The 17,197-nt window shown below is 66.4% G+C and overlaps 4 protein-coding genes across 4 annotated transcripts; 3 read left to right on the top strand and 1 right to left on the bottom strand.

Annotated features, from left to right (window-relative positions):
* Positions 1-1,082: 1,082 nt before the first annotated feature.
* On the top strand, positions 1,083-4,144 carry NUDT8 (nudix hydrolase 8). The gene is made up of 5 exons (XM_067295283.1): positions 1,083-1,306; positions 1,385-1,517; positions 2,856-2,933; positions 3,341-3,544; positions 3,788-4,144. The coding sequence occupies exons 1-5, from the start codon at positions 1,083-1,085 to the stop codon at positions 4,142-4,144; spliced, it is 996 nt and encodes a 331-aa protein (XP_067151384.1).
* A 1,379-nt stretch (positions 4,145-5,523) lies between these two features.
* NDUFV1 (NADH:ubiquinone oxidoreductase core subunit V1) lies at positions 5,524-8,151 on the bottom strand. The gene is made up of 10 exons (XM_067295850.1): positions 8,046-8,151; positions 7,888-7,970; positions 7,619-7,789; positions 7,335-7,518; positions 7,061-7,250; positions 6,553-6,765; positions 6,307-6,473; positions 6,140-6,221; positions 5,909-6,054; positions 5,524-5,818 (listed from the first exon to the last, which is right to left on the bottom strand). The coding sequence occupies exons 1-10, from the start codon at positions 8,106-8,108 to the stop codon at positions 5,735-5,737; spliced, it is 1,383 nt and encodes a 460-aa protein (XP_067151951.1). The 5' UTR covers positions 8,109-8,151; the 3' UTR covers positions 5,524-5,734.
* A 1,788-nt stretch (positions 8,152-9,939) lies between these two features.
* CABP2 (calcium binding protein 2) lies at positions 9,940-13,504 on the top strand. Its single transcript, XM_013946746.2, has 7 exons — positions 9,940-10,131; positions 10,472-10,633; positions 11,079-11,109; positions 11,507-11,641; positions 11,914-12,023; positions 12,227-12,374; positions 12,566-13,504. Exons 1-7 carry the CDS (start codon positions 10,090-10,092, stop codon positions 12,589-12,591), a joined length of 654 nt encoding a protein of 217 aa, XP_013802200.1. The 5' UTR covers positions 9,940-10,089; the 3' UTR covers positions 12,592-13,504.
* Positions 13,505-14,591: 1,087 nt separating this feature from the next.
* On the top strand, positions 14,592-16,285 carry CDK2AP2 (cyclin dependent kinase 2 associated protein 2). The gene is made up of 4 exons (XM_067295470.1): positions 14,592-14,798; positions 14,985-15,085; positions 15,172-15,304; positions 15,939-16,285. Exons 1-4 carry the CDS (start codon positions 14,690-14,692, stop codon positions 16,004-16,006), a joined length of 411 nt encoding a protein of 136 aa, XP_067151571.1. The 5' UTR covers positions 14,592-14,689; the 3' UTR covers positions 16,007-16,285.
* Positions 16,286-17,197: the final 912 nt, after the last annotated feature.

Raw genomic sequence — 17,197 nt, 5'->3', positions numbered from 1 at the left:
GCAGCTGCTGGAAGGCTCTCACAGCTGGCAGAATGTGGGGCACAGCTGGCGGGAGGGCCTCACATCTGCCAGGAGGTGGTGCACAGCTGGCAGGAGGGTCTCACAGCTGGCAGGATGTGGGGCACAGCTGGCGGGAGGGCCTCACATCTGGCAGGATGTGGGGCACAGATGGCAGGAGGGTCTCACAGCTGGCAGGATGTGGGGCACAGATGGCAGGAGGGTCTCACAGCTGGCAGGATGTGGGGCACAGCTGGCGGGAGGGCCTCACATCTGCCAGGAGGTGGTGCACAGCTGGCAGGAGGGTCTCACACCTGGCAGGATGTGGGGCACAGATGGCAGGAGGGTCTCACAGCTGGCAAAAGGCAGTGCACAGGTGGCAGGAGGGCCTCACAGCTGGCAGGATGTGGGGCACAGATGGCAGGAGGGTCTCATAGCTGGCGAAAGGCAGTGCACAGCTGGCGGGAGGGCCTCACACCTGGCAGGAGGTGGGGCACAGCTGGCAGGAGGGTCTCACAGCTGGCAGGATGTGCAGCACAGCTGGCGGGAGGGCCTCACACCTGGCAGGAGGTGGTGCACAGCTGGCAGGAGGGTCTCACACTCGGCAGGATGTGGGGCACAGCTGGCAGGAGGGTCTCACAGCTGGCAGGAGGTGGGGCACAGCTGGCAGGAGGGTCTCACACTCGGCAGGATGTGGGGCACAGCTGGCGGGAGGGCCTCACACCTGCCAGGAGGTGGGGCACAACTGGCAGGAAGGGCTCACACCTGGCGGGAGGCAGTGCACAGCTGGCAGGAGGGTCTCACACTCGGCAGGATGTGGGGCACAGCTGGCGGGAGGGTCTCACAGCTGGCAGGAGGTGGGGCACAGCTGGCAGGAGGGGCTCACAGCTGGCGGGCCGGGGCGCCCCGCCGGCCGGAGAACGGCACAGCGGCGGAAGCGCGAGGCGCAGACGCGCCCCCGCGGCGGTGCCCGGCCGGGCCGCCCCGGCGCGCTCGGGCCGGCGGCGGGGGCGGAGGGGGGCGGGGGCGGGCGGGGGCCGCCCCGGAAGGGCCCCGCCGCGGGCTCGGCGGCCCCTGGCGGCGCCATGCTGGGGCCCGGCGGCGCGGCGGCGGCGCGCGGGTACCTGAGCGGCGGCAGCGAGCGGCGGTGCCGGGCGCGGCTGGCGGCGGCGGCGGCGGCGGCGGCGGGGCGGGCGGCGGCGGCGGCGGCGGCGGTGCTGGTGCCGCTGTGCGCCGTGCGCGGCCGCCCCGCGCTGCTCTTCACGCTGCGCTCCCGCGCCATGGGCGGCGCGCACAGCGGCGACGTGAGGTAGCGGCGGGGCGGCGCGGGGCGGCGCTCGCGGGCGCGGGGCTGGCGGCGCTCACGGGCGCGCGCGGGCTCTTGCAGCTTCCCCGGCGGCAAGCGGGACCCGGCGGACGGCGACGCGGTGGCCACGGCGCTGCGGGAGACGCGGGAGGAGCTGGGCCTGGCCCTGGGCCCCGAGCGCGTCTGGGGCCTCCTGCGCGCCGTGCCCGACCGGGTAGCGGCACCGCGGCCGGGGCGGCCGGGCGGCGGCACCGCGGGGGCGCAGGGACACGGGGTTCTGGGGCCGGGGCGGCGGGGACACAGGCGGGGGTGTCTGGGGACAAGGTGACAGGGACACCATGGACACGGGGTGTCTGAGGACGGGGTGACAGGGACACAGGCAGGGGTGTCTGGGGTCAAGGTGACAGGGACACCATGGACACGGGGTGTCTGAGGACGGGGTGACAGGGACACAGGCAGGGGTGTCTGGGGTCAAGGTGACAGGGACACAGGCAGGAGAGCCTGGGAACAAGGTGACAGGGACACCATGAACACGGGGTGTCTGGAGATCGAGTGACAGGGACATGGGGTGTCTGGGGACAATGTGACAGGGACACTATGGACACGGGGTGTCTGGGGGCCTGGGCGCAGGGACACGGGGTGACAGGGACACCATGGACATGGGGGGTCTGGGGACAGGGTGACAGGGACACAGGCAGGGGTGTCTTGGGACAAGGTGACAGGGACACCATGGACACAGGGTGTCTGGGAACAAGGTGATAGGGACACAGGCAGGGGTGTCTGGGGATGGGGTGACAGGGACATGGGGTGTCAGGTCAAGGTGACAGGGACACAGGCAGGGGTCTTGGGACAAAGTGACAGGGACACGGGGTGTCTGGGGTCAAGGTGACGGGGACACCATGGACATGGGGTGTCTGGGGATGGTATGACAGGTTATGGGGTGCAGAGGTGTCTGGGGATGAGAGGACAGGGTCACAAGGTGTCTGGGGATGGGGTGACAGGGATATGGGGTGTTTGGGGACAAGGTGACAGAAACACCACAGACATGAGGTGCCTGGGGGTGGGGTGGCAGAGACACAGGATATGGGGTGCCTGGGGACAGGGCAGCAGGAGCGCCAGGGCCATGGGGTATCTGGGGACAGGGCAACAGGGAATGAGGGACTGGGGACAAAGCAAGAGGGACATGGGGCACAGGGGTGTCTGGGACTGGGGTGGCAGGGACATGGGGCACCGCGCGCGGACACAGGATGGGGTGTCTGGGGCCGGGGTGTTGGGTGGCAGGGACATGGCTGATGGGTGTTGAGGGGTGGGGCGCAGGTGACAGGGACATGGGTGTTTGGGGATGGGGTGAGGGTGATGGGGACATGGGGTGGGAGATGGGGGTGTCGGGGACTAGGATGCAGGATTACAGGGACAGGGGGCTGGGGTACTGGGGACCTGGTGCTGGTACCAGACGGGTGTGGGAGGGCCCTTGGCCAGCAGAGTGGCATCTTGGGGAGCGGGTTTGGCACCCCCCCCGTCATTGCTGCTGTCCCGTTGTGCTTCCTTCCAGCGGGGAATGATGGTGGCTCCCGTCCTTGCGAACCTGGGGCCCTTGGAGGATGTGACCCTGACGCCCAACCCCCAGGAGGTGGGTGACGCCATGCCGGCCCTCGTCCCGTGCCGCCCCTCGTGGCTCTGCTTGCTCAGGGCTCTCCTTGGCACTGCGCAGATGTGTGTGTGCTGCCCACAGAGGGGCTCTTCTGCCCTCCCAGTCCCCCCTCCCTGCTGGCCACCCTACCACCGAACGTCTTTCCAGCCAGCTCCTAGCCCTCCCAGTCAGTCTCTCTGGGACCCAGAAACGTTTCCCCTGGGTGGCAGTGGGATGAGGGACCTCCCCATTTCTGAGCTCTCTCCTGGGAAAGCCGTTTCAGATCCCTTCCCAGCCCCTGGTAGCCACAGACCCAAACTTGACAGCTGGCCTGTGTGGGGTCCACTGCAAGGAGGAGGCCCTGGGCAAGGCAAGTGCAACCATCTCCTACGTGTCTCTGTGCCCAGGTTGAGGAGGTCTTCACCGTCCCCTTGGCTCACCTGCTGCAGGCGGAGAACCAGGGCTACACCCACTTCCGCTCCAAGGGCCGCTACAGCTACACGCTGCCCGTCTTCCTCAACGGGCCCTACAAGGTGTGGGGGCTCACGGCCATCATCACCGAGCTGACGCTGGAGCTGCTGGCGCCTGACCTCTACCGCAGGAAGACACGGGTGACTGGTGACCGCTGAGCTCCCCCCCCCCCCCCCCCGCCACCCTCTGTCAGCAGGGAGGGCTTGGTCCTGACTCTCTTTCGGGAGACAGAGGGAGGGGACATGGTTCTGGGTCCCCTTGGTGACGGTGGGCTTTGCAAAGCACTCGCGGGCCTGGGATGTGGGACGGTGGTGGTTGATGCAGAGCCTGTACACCCAGACCTTTCCGAGTGTCCTGTCTGTGCTGCTGTTTTATTCCTCCAGGCCCTTTGGGTGCCTCTAGGACACTCTGGCCACACACTCCTGATTGGCAGGAGGATGCTGCTGGGAAACTGGGGCAGCCCGGGAGCCGGCGCCACTGTCCCCCCGTCCGCGGTGCTGCCAGCCCTTTCCCACGGGGCTCGAGTGGTCCTGCGCCCGTGGTTGATGTCCCACCTTGTGATTGAGCAAATTAAAGTACAGTGTTTTAAACCACTTGCATCACAGCCTCCAAATCTTGAAGTGTGGGGGCCTTCTGCACCAGCACCGCGGGGGAGCAGCGAGCTCAGCTCTCAGACCAAGGTGGTGGTGGTGGTGGGGTCTCTCCCGTCATTAGTACAGGGGAGAGCAACCCTGGCGTGACACCCAGGGGGAGTTTGCGGGGAGCTGCTTGTGTCAGGGGCCCAGGGAAGAACATGCAGCCGTGCAAGATTTTTATACCCCTGCTGCTTGTTGCTACCCCACGACCCACGGCAAGTCATGAGCCTCTCACCTCTTTCTTACTTTACCCTTTCCTTCACTTCTGAATCCTGTTTTTTTTTTTTTTTTTAACGTTTTCTTCCTCAAAGTAGCCACTAGACCAGCACAGGGCATCTCAAAGGTTTTCTTGAGAGTGGGGTGAAAACAAAACTGGGGTGGGTCTATGGAGGGAAGAAAAGACAGCTCACTACAGCCTTGGGGAAGGTCCCCCATGAAGATCTGGCTGTAGGGTCAGCTGGAGAAATGCTCCAATCAGCAACACCAGCAGGAGAGGCCCCAAGCAGTTACGGAGGCCCTGGAGGCTGACAGTGCTCAGCTTCCACCATTGCTGCTTTCAGCAAATGTGGGAATAGCTGACCCGGAGGAAGGGAGAATGGCACTGAGCCACAGAGCGGTGACTGCTGGTCTAGGCACCTTGGTGGGAATTACCTGGGACCAGAATTAGCACACACCAGCTAAATACCAGGAAGAGGCAATAGAGGTGGGTGTAGAGGAAGGCTGTGACCAAGTGTTTTAATAAAACAACGTGTGAAAGACACCTCCTGTTTAAAGAAAAACCCAGCCAGCCAGCTTTAAGCTGCTCTGGAAAAGCTTTAGCAACATTTCACTTGTTTCTTCAAAAAGGGAGCTCCTCCGTAAGATATTCGGTAGTCACATGGCTGGAAACAAGAGAAGCACGGAGAGCCAACAGCGTGACCAGCAGCAGCTCTGGCTCCCTCATGGCAACCCTCTGCCAACGCCAGCATGAGGCAGATGGGCAAGAGCACCTGCGAGGTCTTAGGGCAGCCCAGGTCAACCAGGCACGTGCACCCGCCCTGCCAGCAGCAGGCTGCACTGCCGCTCGCTGCATCCAGGCAGAGGAAGGTTGGAGCGAGCGCTGGAGCCATTAGGCAGCACTTGCGGATGGCAGCTCATGTTCCATGATAAAAGCAATGGAGCCCAACTTTGTGGGAGCAACAGCTGCTGCAGTTGGGGCTACAGCCATGAGTTACAGCCTGGGAGTTTCAGGATGAACTTCAGGATAAACTCCTTCCCCAGGAGGGCTGTGCAGCCCTGGGACAGGGTGCAGAGAGCCTAGATTTGCATGGAGAGCCTGAGGGTTTCCAAACTGTAGCCAGGCAAAGCCACGGCCACCCTGATTCAGGGCTGGGGTGGTCCTACTCCAAGGCAAGGCTGGACCAAGAGCCCCCGGCAGTCCCTTCCCACCAATGCTGCCATGATTTTACAACTGCAGCCTCTATTTGCAGAAAGAAAAGAGCCTGTGAGCACAGCAGGGTTTATTGAGGAACCCACCAGTGAAGGAGTAGAGTCCCACTACCCCACGAATGGCTGCAGGGAGCCACTCACACACGACAAATGCCCACTAGCAGGAAAAGGCAGGGCCACGGGTGTCAGTGGTCCTGTGTGCCTGCGGGCAGGGATGCTCCAGAGGGAACCCAGCCTGGACTCCTCCCAGTCTGTGCCACTTTGTCCTTAGGCTGCTGCCACTCGAGCTTTGGCCTCCTCATAGCGTCGCATCCTCTCCTCCAGCTCTGGGCGGAAGTGACGGATGAGGCCCTGTGTAGAACGAACGAGCGGATGGGGTCAGCCAGGCAGGATGTCCCCCGCTGTCCCCCAACATCTTGCTCCCGGGCCCAAATCCCTTACCTGCACGGGCCAGGCAGCCCCGTCACCCAGCGCGCAGATGGTATGGCCCTCGATCTGCTTGCTGATCTCCCACAGCGCGTCGATCTCTGCTACCTGGGCGTTGCCCTGCACGAACCGTGCCATGACTTTGTTCATCCAGTCAACGCCTGTGGAGAGATAAAAGCTGTGATGACCCTGGGGTGTGGCCAAACTGCCCCGTGGCCTTGCCACCCGGCATGGCCCCGTGCTCACCTTCTCGGCACGGGGTGCACTGCCCGCAGCTCTCGTGCTTGTAAAACTCAATGAGGCGGGCGATAGCTTTAACGATGTCGGTCTAGGGGAGGAAGGAGCAGACGCTGAGCGCCTTTCCCGGCCCTGCCGGGGCACGCGGGGGACCAGGGAGGGAAATTGGCCCTTACCGATTTGTCCATGACAATGACAGCAGCTGTGCCAAGCCCGCTCTGCGCCTGCACCAGGGAATCGAAGTCCATCAGCACAGTCTCACACACCGATTTGGGGAGGAGCGGTGTGGAGGAGCCTCCCGGGATCACAGCCAGCAGGTTGTCCCAACCCCCGCGGACACCCCCTGGCAGAGAAGGGGATGCGCTGAGGCCAGCTGAGAGCCAGCCCTGTGCCCCTCCGCAGGCCTGCCCGTTGCATCTTACCTGCGTGCTTCTCAATGAGCTCCTTCAGGGGCACCGACATCTCCTCCTCCACCGTGCACGGGTTGTTGACATGGCCGGAGATATTGAAGAGCTTCGTGCCAGAGTTGCGCTCGCGCCCGAAGCTAGCGAACCAGGCCCCTCCCCGCCGGCAGATGGTGGGGGACACTGCCACCGTCTCCACGTTGGCCACCGTGGTGGGACACCCAAACACACCTGGAAGCAGTAGAAGCTCACAAAGGCTGCATCTGCTCAGAACGCATCAGCCGCCCCGTTCCTGCTGCAGCAGAGCCTCAAGCAGCAGGACAACTGCCCAAGGACAACCATTTTTGGCCATGGTCATGGTCGTTTCCTCCAGCCCCTTTTCTCTCAGCTGGCACCATTTGCCTAGGAATGGGTTGATGCTGCTGAGAGCTGAAGGAGGCCTCCGTGGTGCCGTGGGAGCAAGGAGAAACATCCCACGCTCGCTAGCTCTCAGGGCAGAGGTAGGGGAATGGGGCTGGGGACATACCCACATCTGCAGGGAAGGGCGGCTTCAGGCGCGGCTTGCCCTGCTTGCCCTCAATGGATTCGATCAGGGCTGTCTCCTCCCCGCAGATGTAGGCCCCAGCGCCCCGCACCACAAACACGTCGAAAGCATAGCCTGAGCCGCAGGCGTCCTGCCCCAGCAGCCCGGCCTCGTAGGCCTCTCTGATGGCCACCTGTGGACGAGATGGTCAGTGGGGTGCTTCCTGCTGGTGCCTGCTGCCGTGGCCCGATGCCCGCCGCTGAGGCCCACTGCTCACCTGCAGGTTGGAGGCTTCGTTATAGAACTCGCCGCGGATGTAGATATAGGCGGCCCGGGCGCCCATGGCTCGCCCCGCCACCAGGCAACCCTCCACCAGCTTGTGCGGGTCGTGCCGCATGATCTCGCGGTCCTTGCAAGTGCCCGGCTCCCCCTCGTCCGCGTTCACGACCAGGTACTTGGGCCTGCAAGGGAGACGCCGTCACGCGCCCCTCTCCTTGCCGGCGCCCCTCCAGGCCTCGGCCCCCTTTCCCGCCGGGACGGGGCAGCCCGGCCCAGCCTCACCTGCCATCGGGGGGCTTGTTCATGAAGCTCCACTTGAGGCCGGTGGGGAAACCGGCCCCGCCGCGGCCCCGCAGCCCCGACGCCTTGATCTCGTTGAGGATCCAGTCCACCCCCTTGAGCAGGATCTCCTTGGTCTTGTACCAGTCGCCGCGGCTCAGGGCGCCCCGCAGCCTGCGGGGAAAACAGCGCAGCGGCCCGTCGCACGGCGGCGCCCCGGGCCGCCCCCCCCCGCGGGCCGCCCCCCCCGCCCCCGGGCCGCCGGCGCTCACCTCCAGTCGTGCCGCCCGTAGAGGTTGGTGAAGATCCGGTCCTCGTCCCGCAGCGACCCGAACTGCGTCTTCTTGGGCGCCGTCTGCGGGGAGACGCGGCCTCAGCACCGGCCCCGGCCCGCGCCCGCCCCCCTCCCGCCCCCCCCGGCCCCGCTCACCGAGAAGGCGGCGGCGGCGGCGGCGGGCAGGCGCCGCAGCGCCAGGAGCTGCCGGGCGGCCATGGCGGCGCGCGCTCCGCCCGTCACCTTCAGCCGCCCCCGCGCGTCACCCGCCGCACGGCGCCGCCGTGACGTGTGCGGCGCCGCCGTGACGTCACCGCCGCGCGCGCGAGGCGGGGGGGGGGGGCGGCGAAGCGGCGGCGCGGACCGAGCCCGCGTCCGTCCCTGCGCCCTGCCGTCGGGGCAGCGCAGCTTCCATCCATCCCTGCACCGTCCCGTCGGGGCGGCGCTGTCCCCGGGCCGGGCCCAGGTCCATCCCCACAACCCTCCCGTCGGGGCTGGGTTGTCTCCGTCCGTCCCTGCGCCCTGCCGTCGGGGCAGCGCAGCTTCCATCCATCCCTGTACTGTCCCGTCGGGGCGGCGCTGTCCCCGGGCCGGGCCCAGGTCCATCCCCACAACCCTCCCGTCGGGGCTGGGTTGTCTCTGTCCGTCCCTGCGCCCTGCCGTCGGGGCAGCGCTGTCCCCGGGCCGAGCCTGCATCGGTCCCTGCGACCCTCCCGTCGGGGCTGGGCTGTCCCCGGGCCAGACCTGGGGCTGTCCCCACAACCATCCTGTGGGGACAGCGCTGTCCAGGCCCTCGTAGGTCCCCATGCCCTTCCCGTCGGGGCAGTGCTGCCTCCGTCCGTCCCTGCGCCCTCCCATCAGGGCAGCGCTGTCCCCGCCTGTCCCTGCAACCCACCCGTCGGGGGCAGCGCTGCCCCCCACCCCTCTTCCCCCGCTTGTCCCATCCGCGCTCCAGTTTCGGGCCGCCTGGGATCGTGTCGCCCGGTGTCATTGTTGCAGCGAGCGGAGACAGGTCCGGGTCGTGTGTCCGCCCTGGCAGATCTGGTTTCCCTCCCACCCCCGCTGCAATCTCACTCCCAGGAATGGGGGAATCGGATTCGGGGCAGGCGGCGGCAGAGGTCCAGGCTGGCCTCGCGCGGGACAGGAGCAGGGAGTGGAGGGCCGGCAAAGGGGGCGGCAGGCGAGAAGGGGCGCGCGGCGGGACGCGCTGGCTGAGGCATGTTCTTCTTCTTCCGGGGGCCGCGGCGGCTGAGTGGCGAAAGCCCCCCGGCCCGCGCGGTGCTGCCCGCCTCGCAGGGCACGTCCCGCCGGTGCAAGGGCGGGGGGCACGGTGCCAGCAAGAGGGGCGGCCGCGGCCTCCGCCAGGCCTCGCGGCCTGGGGGGCAGAAGATCTGCCCCCGCGTAGCCGCCAGCGCCCGGGACGACGAGCATCCTCTGGCCGCCAAGGACGCGGGGCCCGAGGTGCCCTCCGCCTCCGGGCAGGTAACCGGTGGCCGGGTGAGCGGCCCGGAGTGGGGGCCAGGGGAGGGATGGGGACGCCCGGCTGGGGAAAAAGAGCAGCCTGGCAGGGATGGAGGGCAAAGCGAAGCGAGCAGGGGGTGCAGTGCTGAAAAATGAGGCCCCCCCCCACCGTTTTGGGGGCTGCCGGGTACCCCCATGCACTGGCATCGCTTGCAGAGCGCCGTGTCTCCCGATCCCATCCGGCAGGGCATCGCCGCGGGATGCAGGGGAGCAGGGGAGCGAGCGAGGGACAGATTTCACCATCACTGCCACTGTCATGGGAGATTAGGGCTGTGTGCTGATGGGGGTGGGGGGGGGAAGCGAAAGGGGCTGGGGCATGCCGGTGGTGAGGGGGGCCAGGCCGCCCCTTTGGGCAGGGGGCTGGGCTGGAGGGGAACAGCTGGGTGGCTCCCCACATCTGGAGCGGCACGACCGAGCGGAGAATAATCCTGGGGATTATGTGTGCGTGTGTGTGAGCGCGTGCGGGTGCGTGTCTTCCCCCCCCCCCGCCGCCGCTCCCCGCTCTGCCTGCCCTGCATATCCAGAGATATTCAATAAAAACCTCAAATCCCCGCGCAGCCACTGTTACTATAAAAAACCCAGTCCTGGCTTGTCCTGGCCAGAGTGCCAGCCCCAAGGACTGCGCCAGCCGGCACCCCGGGGCCAGGCATGCCCTGCGGCGCGGGGGGAGCCGCCAGCCATGGGCAACTGCACCAAGACCCCTGAGAGGAGGCTCTCGAAGGTAAGGCCTGGCCCAGCGCATGGGGAGGCCCTGCCGCGCTCTGGCCTCATCCCACCCTCGCCAGGGCTCACGCGCCAGCCCGGAGGAGCCAGGCAGCCGGCGGGCAGGATGGGACAGGGAGCCCTGGGCGGGGGGGGGGAATCGCTGGGGTGCTGGCAGGAGGTTGGTGAGCCCTGTGCAGAGCCCGCAACGCAGGCATTTCTCGCTGGCTTCGCTCTCTGCAGGGGTCCGCGCGGGGTCAGGGTGCGCCCTGCCTTCCCAGGGCTGGCTCTAGCCCCCAGGGGGGCTTTGCTGCCGTGGGGCAGCCCTCCTTTCTGCTAACGGCCCGCTCTGCCTCCAGGATGGGAAGCAGCACTCCGGCTGCCCGACCTCGGGCCCCCAAGACCCCAATGAGCTGGCAGAGGCCGCGCAGTCACCTCCGCTGCAGAACTACTCGGTGCTGCACGGGCTGGTGGGGCCAGCCTGCATCTTCCTCCGCCAGAGCATCGCCATCACCCAGCTGGTACGTACAGCATGGCTGCAGCCCAGCTGTGGCCCGGGGCCACGTTCACCCTCTGCCTGTCCTGCCCCCGAGTAGCCGAACCTGTCCTACCCTGTCTGTAGCTGAACCTGTCTTAACGGTGCCACCCTGTGGCCTTGCGCCCGTGCCACTTCTGGGCCCTGGGTGCCACATTGGGGTGCTGCTGTCTGTGCCACCCCAGCCCCCGTGCCCTGCGCTTGCTGCCCCAGCTCTCGTGCCCCCGGCTCCCCTCCTGTCCCCCAGCCTCGCGGCCGCAGGCTCCCAGGGCGGCTGCCTGCTGCGCCCCCGCAGCGCCCGTTGCTCCTCTGCCCCATGGCCCCAGGGCAGCATGGCGGGGGCTGCTCAGCTGGCTCGCTGGGGACGGGAGCCGTGGGGACAAGGACTTGCGATAGGGCCCGTCCTTTGACTCTTCCCGCTTCTTTCCTAGGACCGAGAGCTGCGGCCAGAAGAGATCGAAGGTAAGGCATAGGGCGGTGCCCCACGGCTGACCCCATCGGAGTCCTGGCAGGGATGTGCTGCCCACTGGGGGTGCCTGAGCTAACCCAGTCCCGGAGCTGGGGTAGCCCCAGCTGGTAAAAGCATGGGGAGTGGGCTCTCCCTAGTGGGCTGCTGTGGACCACGGGCTAGGTCCCAGCCCCCCCGGGTTGGCACACGTTCCCCACCGCCCGTGAGCGTGGGGCTATCCCTGCCGTCCCTCGGAGCGGCTGGCAGAGCAGTGTGGAAGAGGGCAGCTCGGGGGGGCCCCCGCGGTCCCGGGGGGAAGGGGCGTACTGCGGGGCAGAGCTGGGTCCCATCCCCCCTGGCCGTGGGCGTGCGGTGGCCGGGGCTGTGACTGCGACTCTGCCCTGTGCCCAGAGCTGAAGCAGGCCTTCCAGGAGTTCGACAAGGACCACGATGGGTACATCAGCTACAAGGACCTGGGCGAGTGCATGCGCACCATGGGCTACATGCCCACTGAGATGGAGCTCATCGAGCTGTCGCAGCAGATCAGTACGTGCCACGGGCGCACCTGGACCCTGTGGGGTGATCGCCCTGCCCAGACCCTCCTCTCTGCCCTTTCTGTGGCAGGGGCGCGTGGAGGCCGTGGTGGGGTTGCTCTGTTCCTTCCCCTGTGCAGGAGCCTGGTCCTGGTGTGGACCACCCTCTTCCCTCCTTGGCAGCCAGACCTGCCTCTTGCGCTCTCCGTTGGGCCTTGCACCCCATGGGGCAGGAGCTGGCCCTTGCACTTCTGCTCAACTGCTGACGCTTCCCTTCTCCTGCAGCGGGTGGCAAGGTGGATTTTGATGATTTTGTGGAGCTGATGGGCCCCAAGATGCTGGCAGAGACGGCGGACATGATCGGGATCAAGGAGCTGCGTGACGCCTTCCGCGAGGTGAGAGGAAGGGCTCTGCATGGCTGGACGTGGGGAAGGTGGGTGCCACGGCGGGGACCCTAATGGCCAGGGTGTTGGCATGGATGCTTTGGGTGGGCAGCGCGGGCGCCGAGGGGGACAGCAAGGTAGGGGGCAAAGCTAGCAGTGTGCCAAAGGCAGCCGTGGCACGTGGCGGCCCTCGGCCATCAGCGCTTCCCTCGCAGTTTGACACCAACGGGGACGGGCAGATCAGCATCGCGGAGCTGCGGGAGGCCATGCGCAAACTCCTGGGGCAGCAACTCAACTACCGCGAGGTGGACGAGATCCTCAAGGACGTGGATCTCAATGGGGATGGCCTGGTGGACTTTGAAGGTATGGGATGGGCAGGGGGCTGGCGCCTAGCAGGTTAAGCCTGGGAGGGAGCTGCAACGCGGGGTTGTGGCCCTGGCTCGGGGAGGGTGGTTTGAGGGGCCAGCGGGCGGGAGTGGGGCTTCTCTTGGCCCTGGAAAGGAAGGGGAGAGGCGGGCAGATATTGTCCCTGAGGCGTTGCTCTCTGCCGGCAGAGTTTGTGCGGATGATGTCGCGCTGAGGGCAGCGCGTGCCAACACGGGACAGGAGCCCCGCTGTGCCTTACAAAGAGGAGGGGGCCGCAGAGGAGACTCCTAGCTCAGTCCGCAGCATGGGAGGACTCCCAGAGCACGGGCTGCACTGGGGCAACACGACGCCCGAGCCCTAGGCAAGGTCCTCACTTCTTCAGCACTGGACTTGCTCAGACTCATCCTTGGCTGCACGCCTGTCCTGCTGCCAAGCTCGAAACACGGTGCAGCGCACCTGGGTGCACACCAAACTCCTTTCGACGCAGACTCAGCAGGGCTTTGGCTGCTCTTGCCCTGATCTCTGTGCTGGATGGTTTACGCGGCATGGCTCTGATCTCTCCCCCTGTCTCTGAGCTTCCCACTTTCCAACCCCTCTTGTCCCATTTCCTGCCCCTGCAGCTTCCCTCTTCCTCCCCAACCTTAACTTGGCTTGCTTTTCCCATAAACTCCTAGAAACATCTTCAGCCCCTACCCCACAGCTTGGTCAATCTCCAACCTACCGATCCTTCCATCCCCGCACACCAACCCTGCTGGCTCACCACTCTGTCCTAATTTTGACCCCTGTATCCAACTGTAATGCTGAACCCCAGCCCCACAGTCTTGACCCTGCACTCTGCCCCTACCTCCATGTCATGATTTAGGGCTAACTTTACAGTGTAACCCAGAGCCTGCCTCCTTCCAGTTCTCCGCACTCGTTATTGCGGTTTCTGCTTGGACCAGATGCACATGTGTGCGGATCTACCTGAGACCCTTGTGTCCTGCTCTGTCCTGCCCTGTGTGGAAGAGGCTCCCCTTGGCTTCCTGACCTGAGTTTGGGGCCAGCACCGGCCCTCGGAGATGCTCTTGTCTTACCCCCAAAGCAAGGAGTGTTCTTCGGGGCTTCAGCCTCTTTGATGGGAAACCCTTGAGGAAAGAAATCAAGAATAAAACATTATTGTTCTTCACCCAGGGGTGAAGGTGGGAAGCTGGGGAAAGGCCTGTCATCAGCTGCTGGAAGGTGGGAAAGCGAGCGTGGCTAGCTCAGTGTCAGGCTGAAGGCCTGTGGCAGGAGGCGAGCTGAGCTGTGAGCTGGTTCCCCCCGCCTCTGGATACGGTTCTGGGTGATTTTTGCATCTCTTGAGCAGAGGAAATCCGGGCTCCTCTGCTTTCAGCTCTCACGCTCCCCCGCTGCGGGCTTCCCAACCGAACCGATTTATTCATCTTTCACCTTTGCCCTTTCGGACATGGAAAACGAAGGCTATGGGCTTTTGACTGTACCGCCACTGAACCTAAATAGAAGCAGGTCACGATCCCGCAGGCCGAGGTTGTTCCCCGTGGCCGCCGGCTGCCGCAGCGGCCAACTCCAGGGAAGCTCCTTGAAGCGAGGAGCCGCACCGGGGCCAGGGCGGGCGGCCCGGCGGGGCGGTCGCTGCCCCCCGACACCGGGCCAAGGCCCCCCGGAGGGGGTGGGGGGTGGGCAAGGCGGCAGGTCCCCCCTCGGCCGCGTCCCCGGCGGCCGGGAGAAGGCGCTGCCCGGCGCAGCCCCGCTCCCGCCGCCGCCGCCGCCGCCGGGCGGAGCCGACGCCGCGGGTCTCCACGGTGACGGAGGCGGGTGGGGGGCGGTGCGCGGCGACGCGGTGACGCCAGCGGGGCGGCGCGCGCAGGCGCAGGCGCAGGCGGCGTCATCAGGGCGAGCGGCCACGCCGGGTGCGAGCGCGGCGGCCGCCGGGCCCTGCGCAGCGGAGCGGAGCCGGCGGCGCGCCGAGCCGCGCGGGATCGCGCCCCGGCGGCGCCAGGGCCGGGCCGGGCCGGGCCGGCGCCGCCTCCTGTGGCCGCGGGGACCCGCCCGCCCTTGGCGGCGGGGCGCAGCCGGCCCGCGGTGCCGGGTCCCGGCGCGGCGCGGGGAGGGGAGGGGAGAGGGGGGAAGCGGCGGCCAATCACCGCGGAGGGGGTGAGCGGCGCCGGCCAATCGGCGTGAGGCGCCGCGCCGGCCGGCCAATCGGCGGCGCGCGCGCGGGGGCCGCCCACCAACCCGCGGCGCCGCCGGAGCCGCCGGAGTCGCCGCTGCCGCCGCCGCGCGCCAGGGAGCCGGGAGGGCGCGCGCCGGCGGGGATGTCCTACAAGCCCATCGCGCCCGCCCCCGCCACCCCCGGAGCCGCCGGCACCAGCACGAGCAGCAGCGCCAGCCCCGCCCCGCCCGGGCCGGGGGCCCCGCCCGCCGGTGAGAGCCCCGCCCGCCCCTTCCCCCCACCGGGAAGCTGTGGGGCAGCGGCCCCGCCTGGGGGGTGGGGGGGAAGAGCGCACCGGGATGCCGCAGCCGCCCCCGGGGAGGCGGGGGGTGCATGGGAGGGAGGTCGCAGCAGCCGGTTCCCCGGTAACCTGCCCTTTCTCTGCCCGCCCCCGCCAGCCACGAGTGTCCCGTCGCCGTCCGGATCCGTGCCTGGAGCCGCTGCCCCTTTCCGGCCCCTCTTCAATGACTTCGGCCCACCGTCCATGGGCTACGTGCAGGTGAGGCGCAGGACCGGGGCCGGGGCCGGCTGGGGCGAGCGGCCCTGCCCACGCTGCCCTCACCCCGCTCCCTCCGTCCCTCGCAGGCTATGAAGCCGCCCGGGTCGCAGGGCTCCCAGAGCACATACACGGACCTGCTCTCCGTCATCGAGGAGATGGGCAAAGAGATCCGGCCCACCTACGCGGGCAGCAAGAGCGCCATGGAACGGCTGAAACGGGGTACGGGGCGCTCAGATGCTTTGGCTTTGGGCCCAGCTGGCTCTTGCGGCTGAGTGGGGCAGCCAGAGGGGTTGTGTGCAGCTGGGGGTCCACTGTCCCGGAGGGAAAAGCAGCCTCCTGCGTGTGCGAAGCCCGCTGAGCCTGTGGCGGGCCCGAGCTGCTTGCTGCTCCGGGTGTCTGAAGGGCTGTTATCTTCCGAGCACAAATGCACCGTCATGTTGTTGCTGCGCCAGGCACGCTGGCGGTGCCGTCCTGCTGGCACGTTTCCCTTGGCGTCGGAGACTGGAGCGGGAGCTAATTAGGAGTTCTCTTGCTGTTCTCTCCCTTCACCTCTGCTGAGCGGGCTGGGGGGGACGGATGAGATATTTTGGCTCAAGTTGAAAGCCCGAGTGCAGGACTTTGTGCTCTGCTGACAGTCTCTGCTCTGACAGCAGCAGGAATCCCTCCATCCTGCACAGGCTTGGAGGGGAAGGGGGATAGCCCAGCTCTGCTTACCCCACCAAGTCCTGCTACCCCTGCTCTGAACATCGGAGGGGGGGAGACACGCAGAGCTGGGGCAGTCTGGGAGCCCCCCCCACGTGGACTGACCTTTCATTATGGACTCGGCTGATGTCCCTTGTGCTTCTCCCCCTAGGCATCATCCACGCTCGGGCGCTGGTGAGGGAGTGCCTGGCAGAGACAGAGCGCAACGCACGCACGTAACAGCCACTCTTTATGGACCTTTCTGTCCGCGAGCGTCCAAGACCTGGAGGTCATCCACCCCCGTGAACCTTGCCACCAATCAGTGTCTTGAGAGCCTGGTTCTCCCTTCGCCCCGTACAGACCTTTTACCTGACGGCCACCTGATCCTTGGCAGCTGCCCTGCTGCTAGGCGGCGCTGGGAGGCTGGCCTTTTGCTGCGTGCTGCAAGCACCTCCAGGGCTTTTCTTCTCTCTTTATAAATGCTTGTTTTTATAAATAAAGGAAATTGTTGGGATTCTGCTCCGCCTCCAGCCCTTGTGCTTTGTCTCCTCTGCTACGGGCACGGTGGCAACAGCTGTTCCCCCAGTTCAGCCCAGAAGTGGCGGAAGAGCTGGCGCAGCTTAAATCTCGCGTTTGGGGTCAGGAGAGCCTCTTCCTGGAGCCCAGCCCTGTGCTTTGGGAAGAGATGAGCAGCGCGTGTGGCATGGCCCTCCAGGCTACGCTGGTGGGCCAGGTGCTAGGGCAGCCTGTCAGGGCAGGTCTGGAGCTATGGGTTTTGCGAGCAAAACGTGATGCTGCCCCGTTGCGTACGTCCTGCCCGTGCCCCACGCTTGGCGAGTGGGTGCTGTCGGCTCTGTGGAGCTGCATAGCCCAACAGCAGAGGGGTCGGCCAGGTGCCTGGCTTGCCCCCTGGGCGCTGGGGGATGCGGAGATGACACAGTGTCCTTTCTGTGTGTGGGGGGGGATGGGGCTGCAGGAGGAGCACTGAGCGGAAAGGGAATTTTAGTAGGGCAGGACTATTTTGGGAATGAGAACAAGGCCTTTTCACAGACTGATGGGGCTGGGACATCTTTGCTCCCTTAGAGCTATGAGGTGTGGGCAACTGTGAAAGGCGTTTGGCAGAGTCCAGCGTTCCCATGTTAACCCTGCAGTGAGGCAGCGGCAGAGGGGACTGGTGAGGAACGTGTCTTAGGGGAAGAGTAAGGGCAGCACCTGCTTCCAGACCATGGCTGTGGCGGTGCTGGGAGGGGCAAGGGTGAGCCTGGTGGGGCAGGAAGAGGGCACGGGTAGGCAGGGCAGGACAGGCACAGGCAGGGAGGAGTGGCTGGAGCATGGCTTCAGGAAGGGGAAGTCATGCCTGAACAACCTGACAGCCTTCTACGATGAGATGATGGGCTTGGCGGCTGAGGGGAGAGCAGTGGATGCTGTTTA

This window comes from Apteryx mantelli, chromosome 4, assembly GCF_036417845.1.
Source record: "Apteryx mantelli isolate bAptMan1 chromosome 4, bAptMan1.hap1, whole genome shotgun sequence".
Taxonomy (NCBI): Eukaryota; Metazoa; Chordata; class Aves; order Apterygiformes; family Apterygidae; genus Apteryx; species Apteryx mantelli.
This window is presented reverse-complemented; position numbering and strand designations above follow the sequence as displayed.

Bases quoted from the DNA above. Each gene is read 5' to 3' on its own strand.
- NUDT8 (XM_067295283.1), top strand. From the start codon at position 1,083: ATGCTGGGGCCCGGCGGCGCGGCGGCGGCGCGCGGGTACCTGAGCGGC. The intron at 1,307-1,384 runs GTAGCGGCGGGG...GGGCTCTTGCAG, and splicing joins GCGCACAGCGGCGACGTGAG to CTTCCCCGGCGGCAAGCGGG. The intron at 2,934-3,340 runs GTGGGTGACGCC...CTCTGTGCCCAG, and splicing joins TGACGCCCAACCCCCAGGAG to GTTGAGGAGGTCTTCACCGT.
- CDK2AP2 (XM_067295470.1), top strand. From the start codon at position 14,690: ATGTCCTACAAGCCCATCGCGCCCGCCCCCGCCACCCCCGGAGCCGCC. The intron at 14,799-14,984 runs GTGAGAGCCCCG...CGCCCCCGCCAG, and splicing joins GCCGGGGGCCCCGCCCGCCG to CCACGAGTGTCCCGTCGCCG. The intron at 15,086-15,171 runs GTGAGGCGCAGG...CGTCCCTCGCAG, and splicing joins CGTCCATGGGCTACGTGCAG to GCTATGAAGCCGCCCGGGTC.
- CABP2 (XM_013946746.2), top strand. From the start codon at position 10,090: ATGGGCAACTGCACCAAGACCCCTGAGAGGAGGCTCTCGAAG. The intron at 10,132-10,471 runs GTAAGGCCTGGC...CTCTGCCTCCAG, and splicing joins CTGAGAGGAGGCTCTCGAAG to GATGGGAAGCAGCACTCCGG. The intron at 12,375-12,565 runs GTATGGGATGGG...CTCTGCCGGCAG, and splicing joins TGGCCTGGTGGACTTTGAAG to AGTTTGTGCGGATGATGTCG.
- NDUFV1 (XM_067295850.1), bottom strand. From the start codon at position 8,108: ATGGCCGCCCGGCAGCTCCTGGCGCTGCGGCGCCTGCCCGCCGCCGCC. The intron at 6,222-6,306 runs GTAAGGGCCAAT...TTCCTCCCCTAG, and splicing joins TCATTGTCATGGACAAATCG to ACCGACATCGTTAAAGCTAT. The intron at 5,819-5,908 runs GTAAGGGATTTG...CGTTCTACACAG, and splicing joins GGGCTGCCTGGCCCGTGCAG to GGCCTCATCCGTCACTTCCG.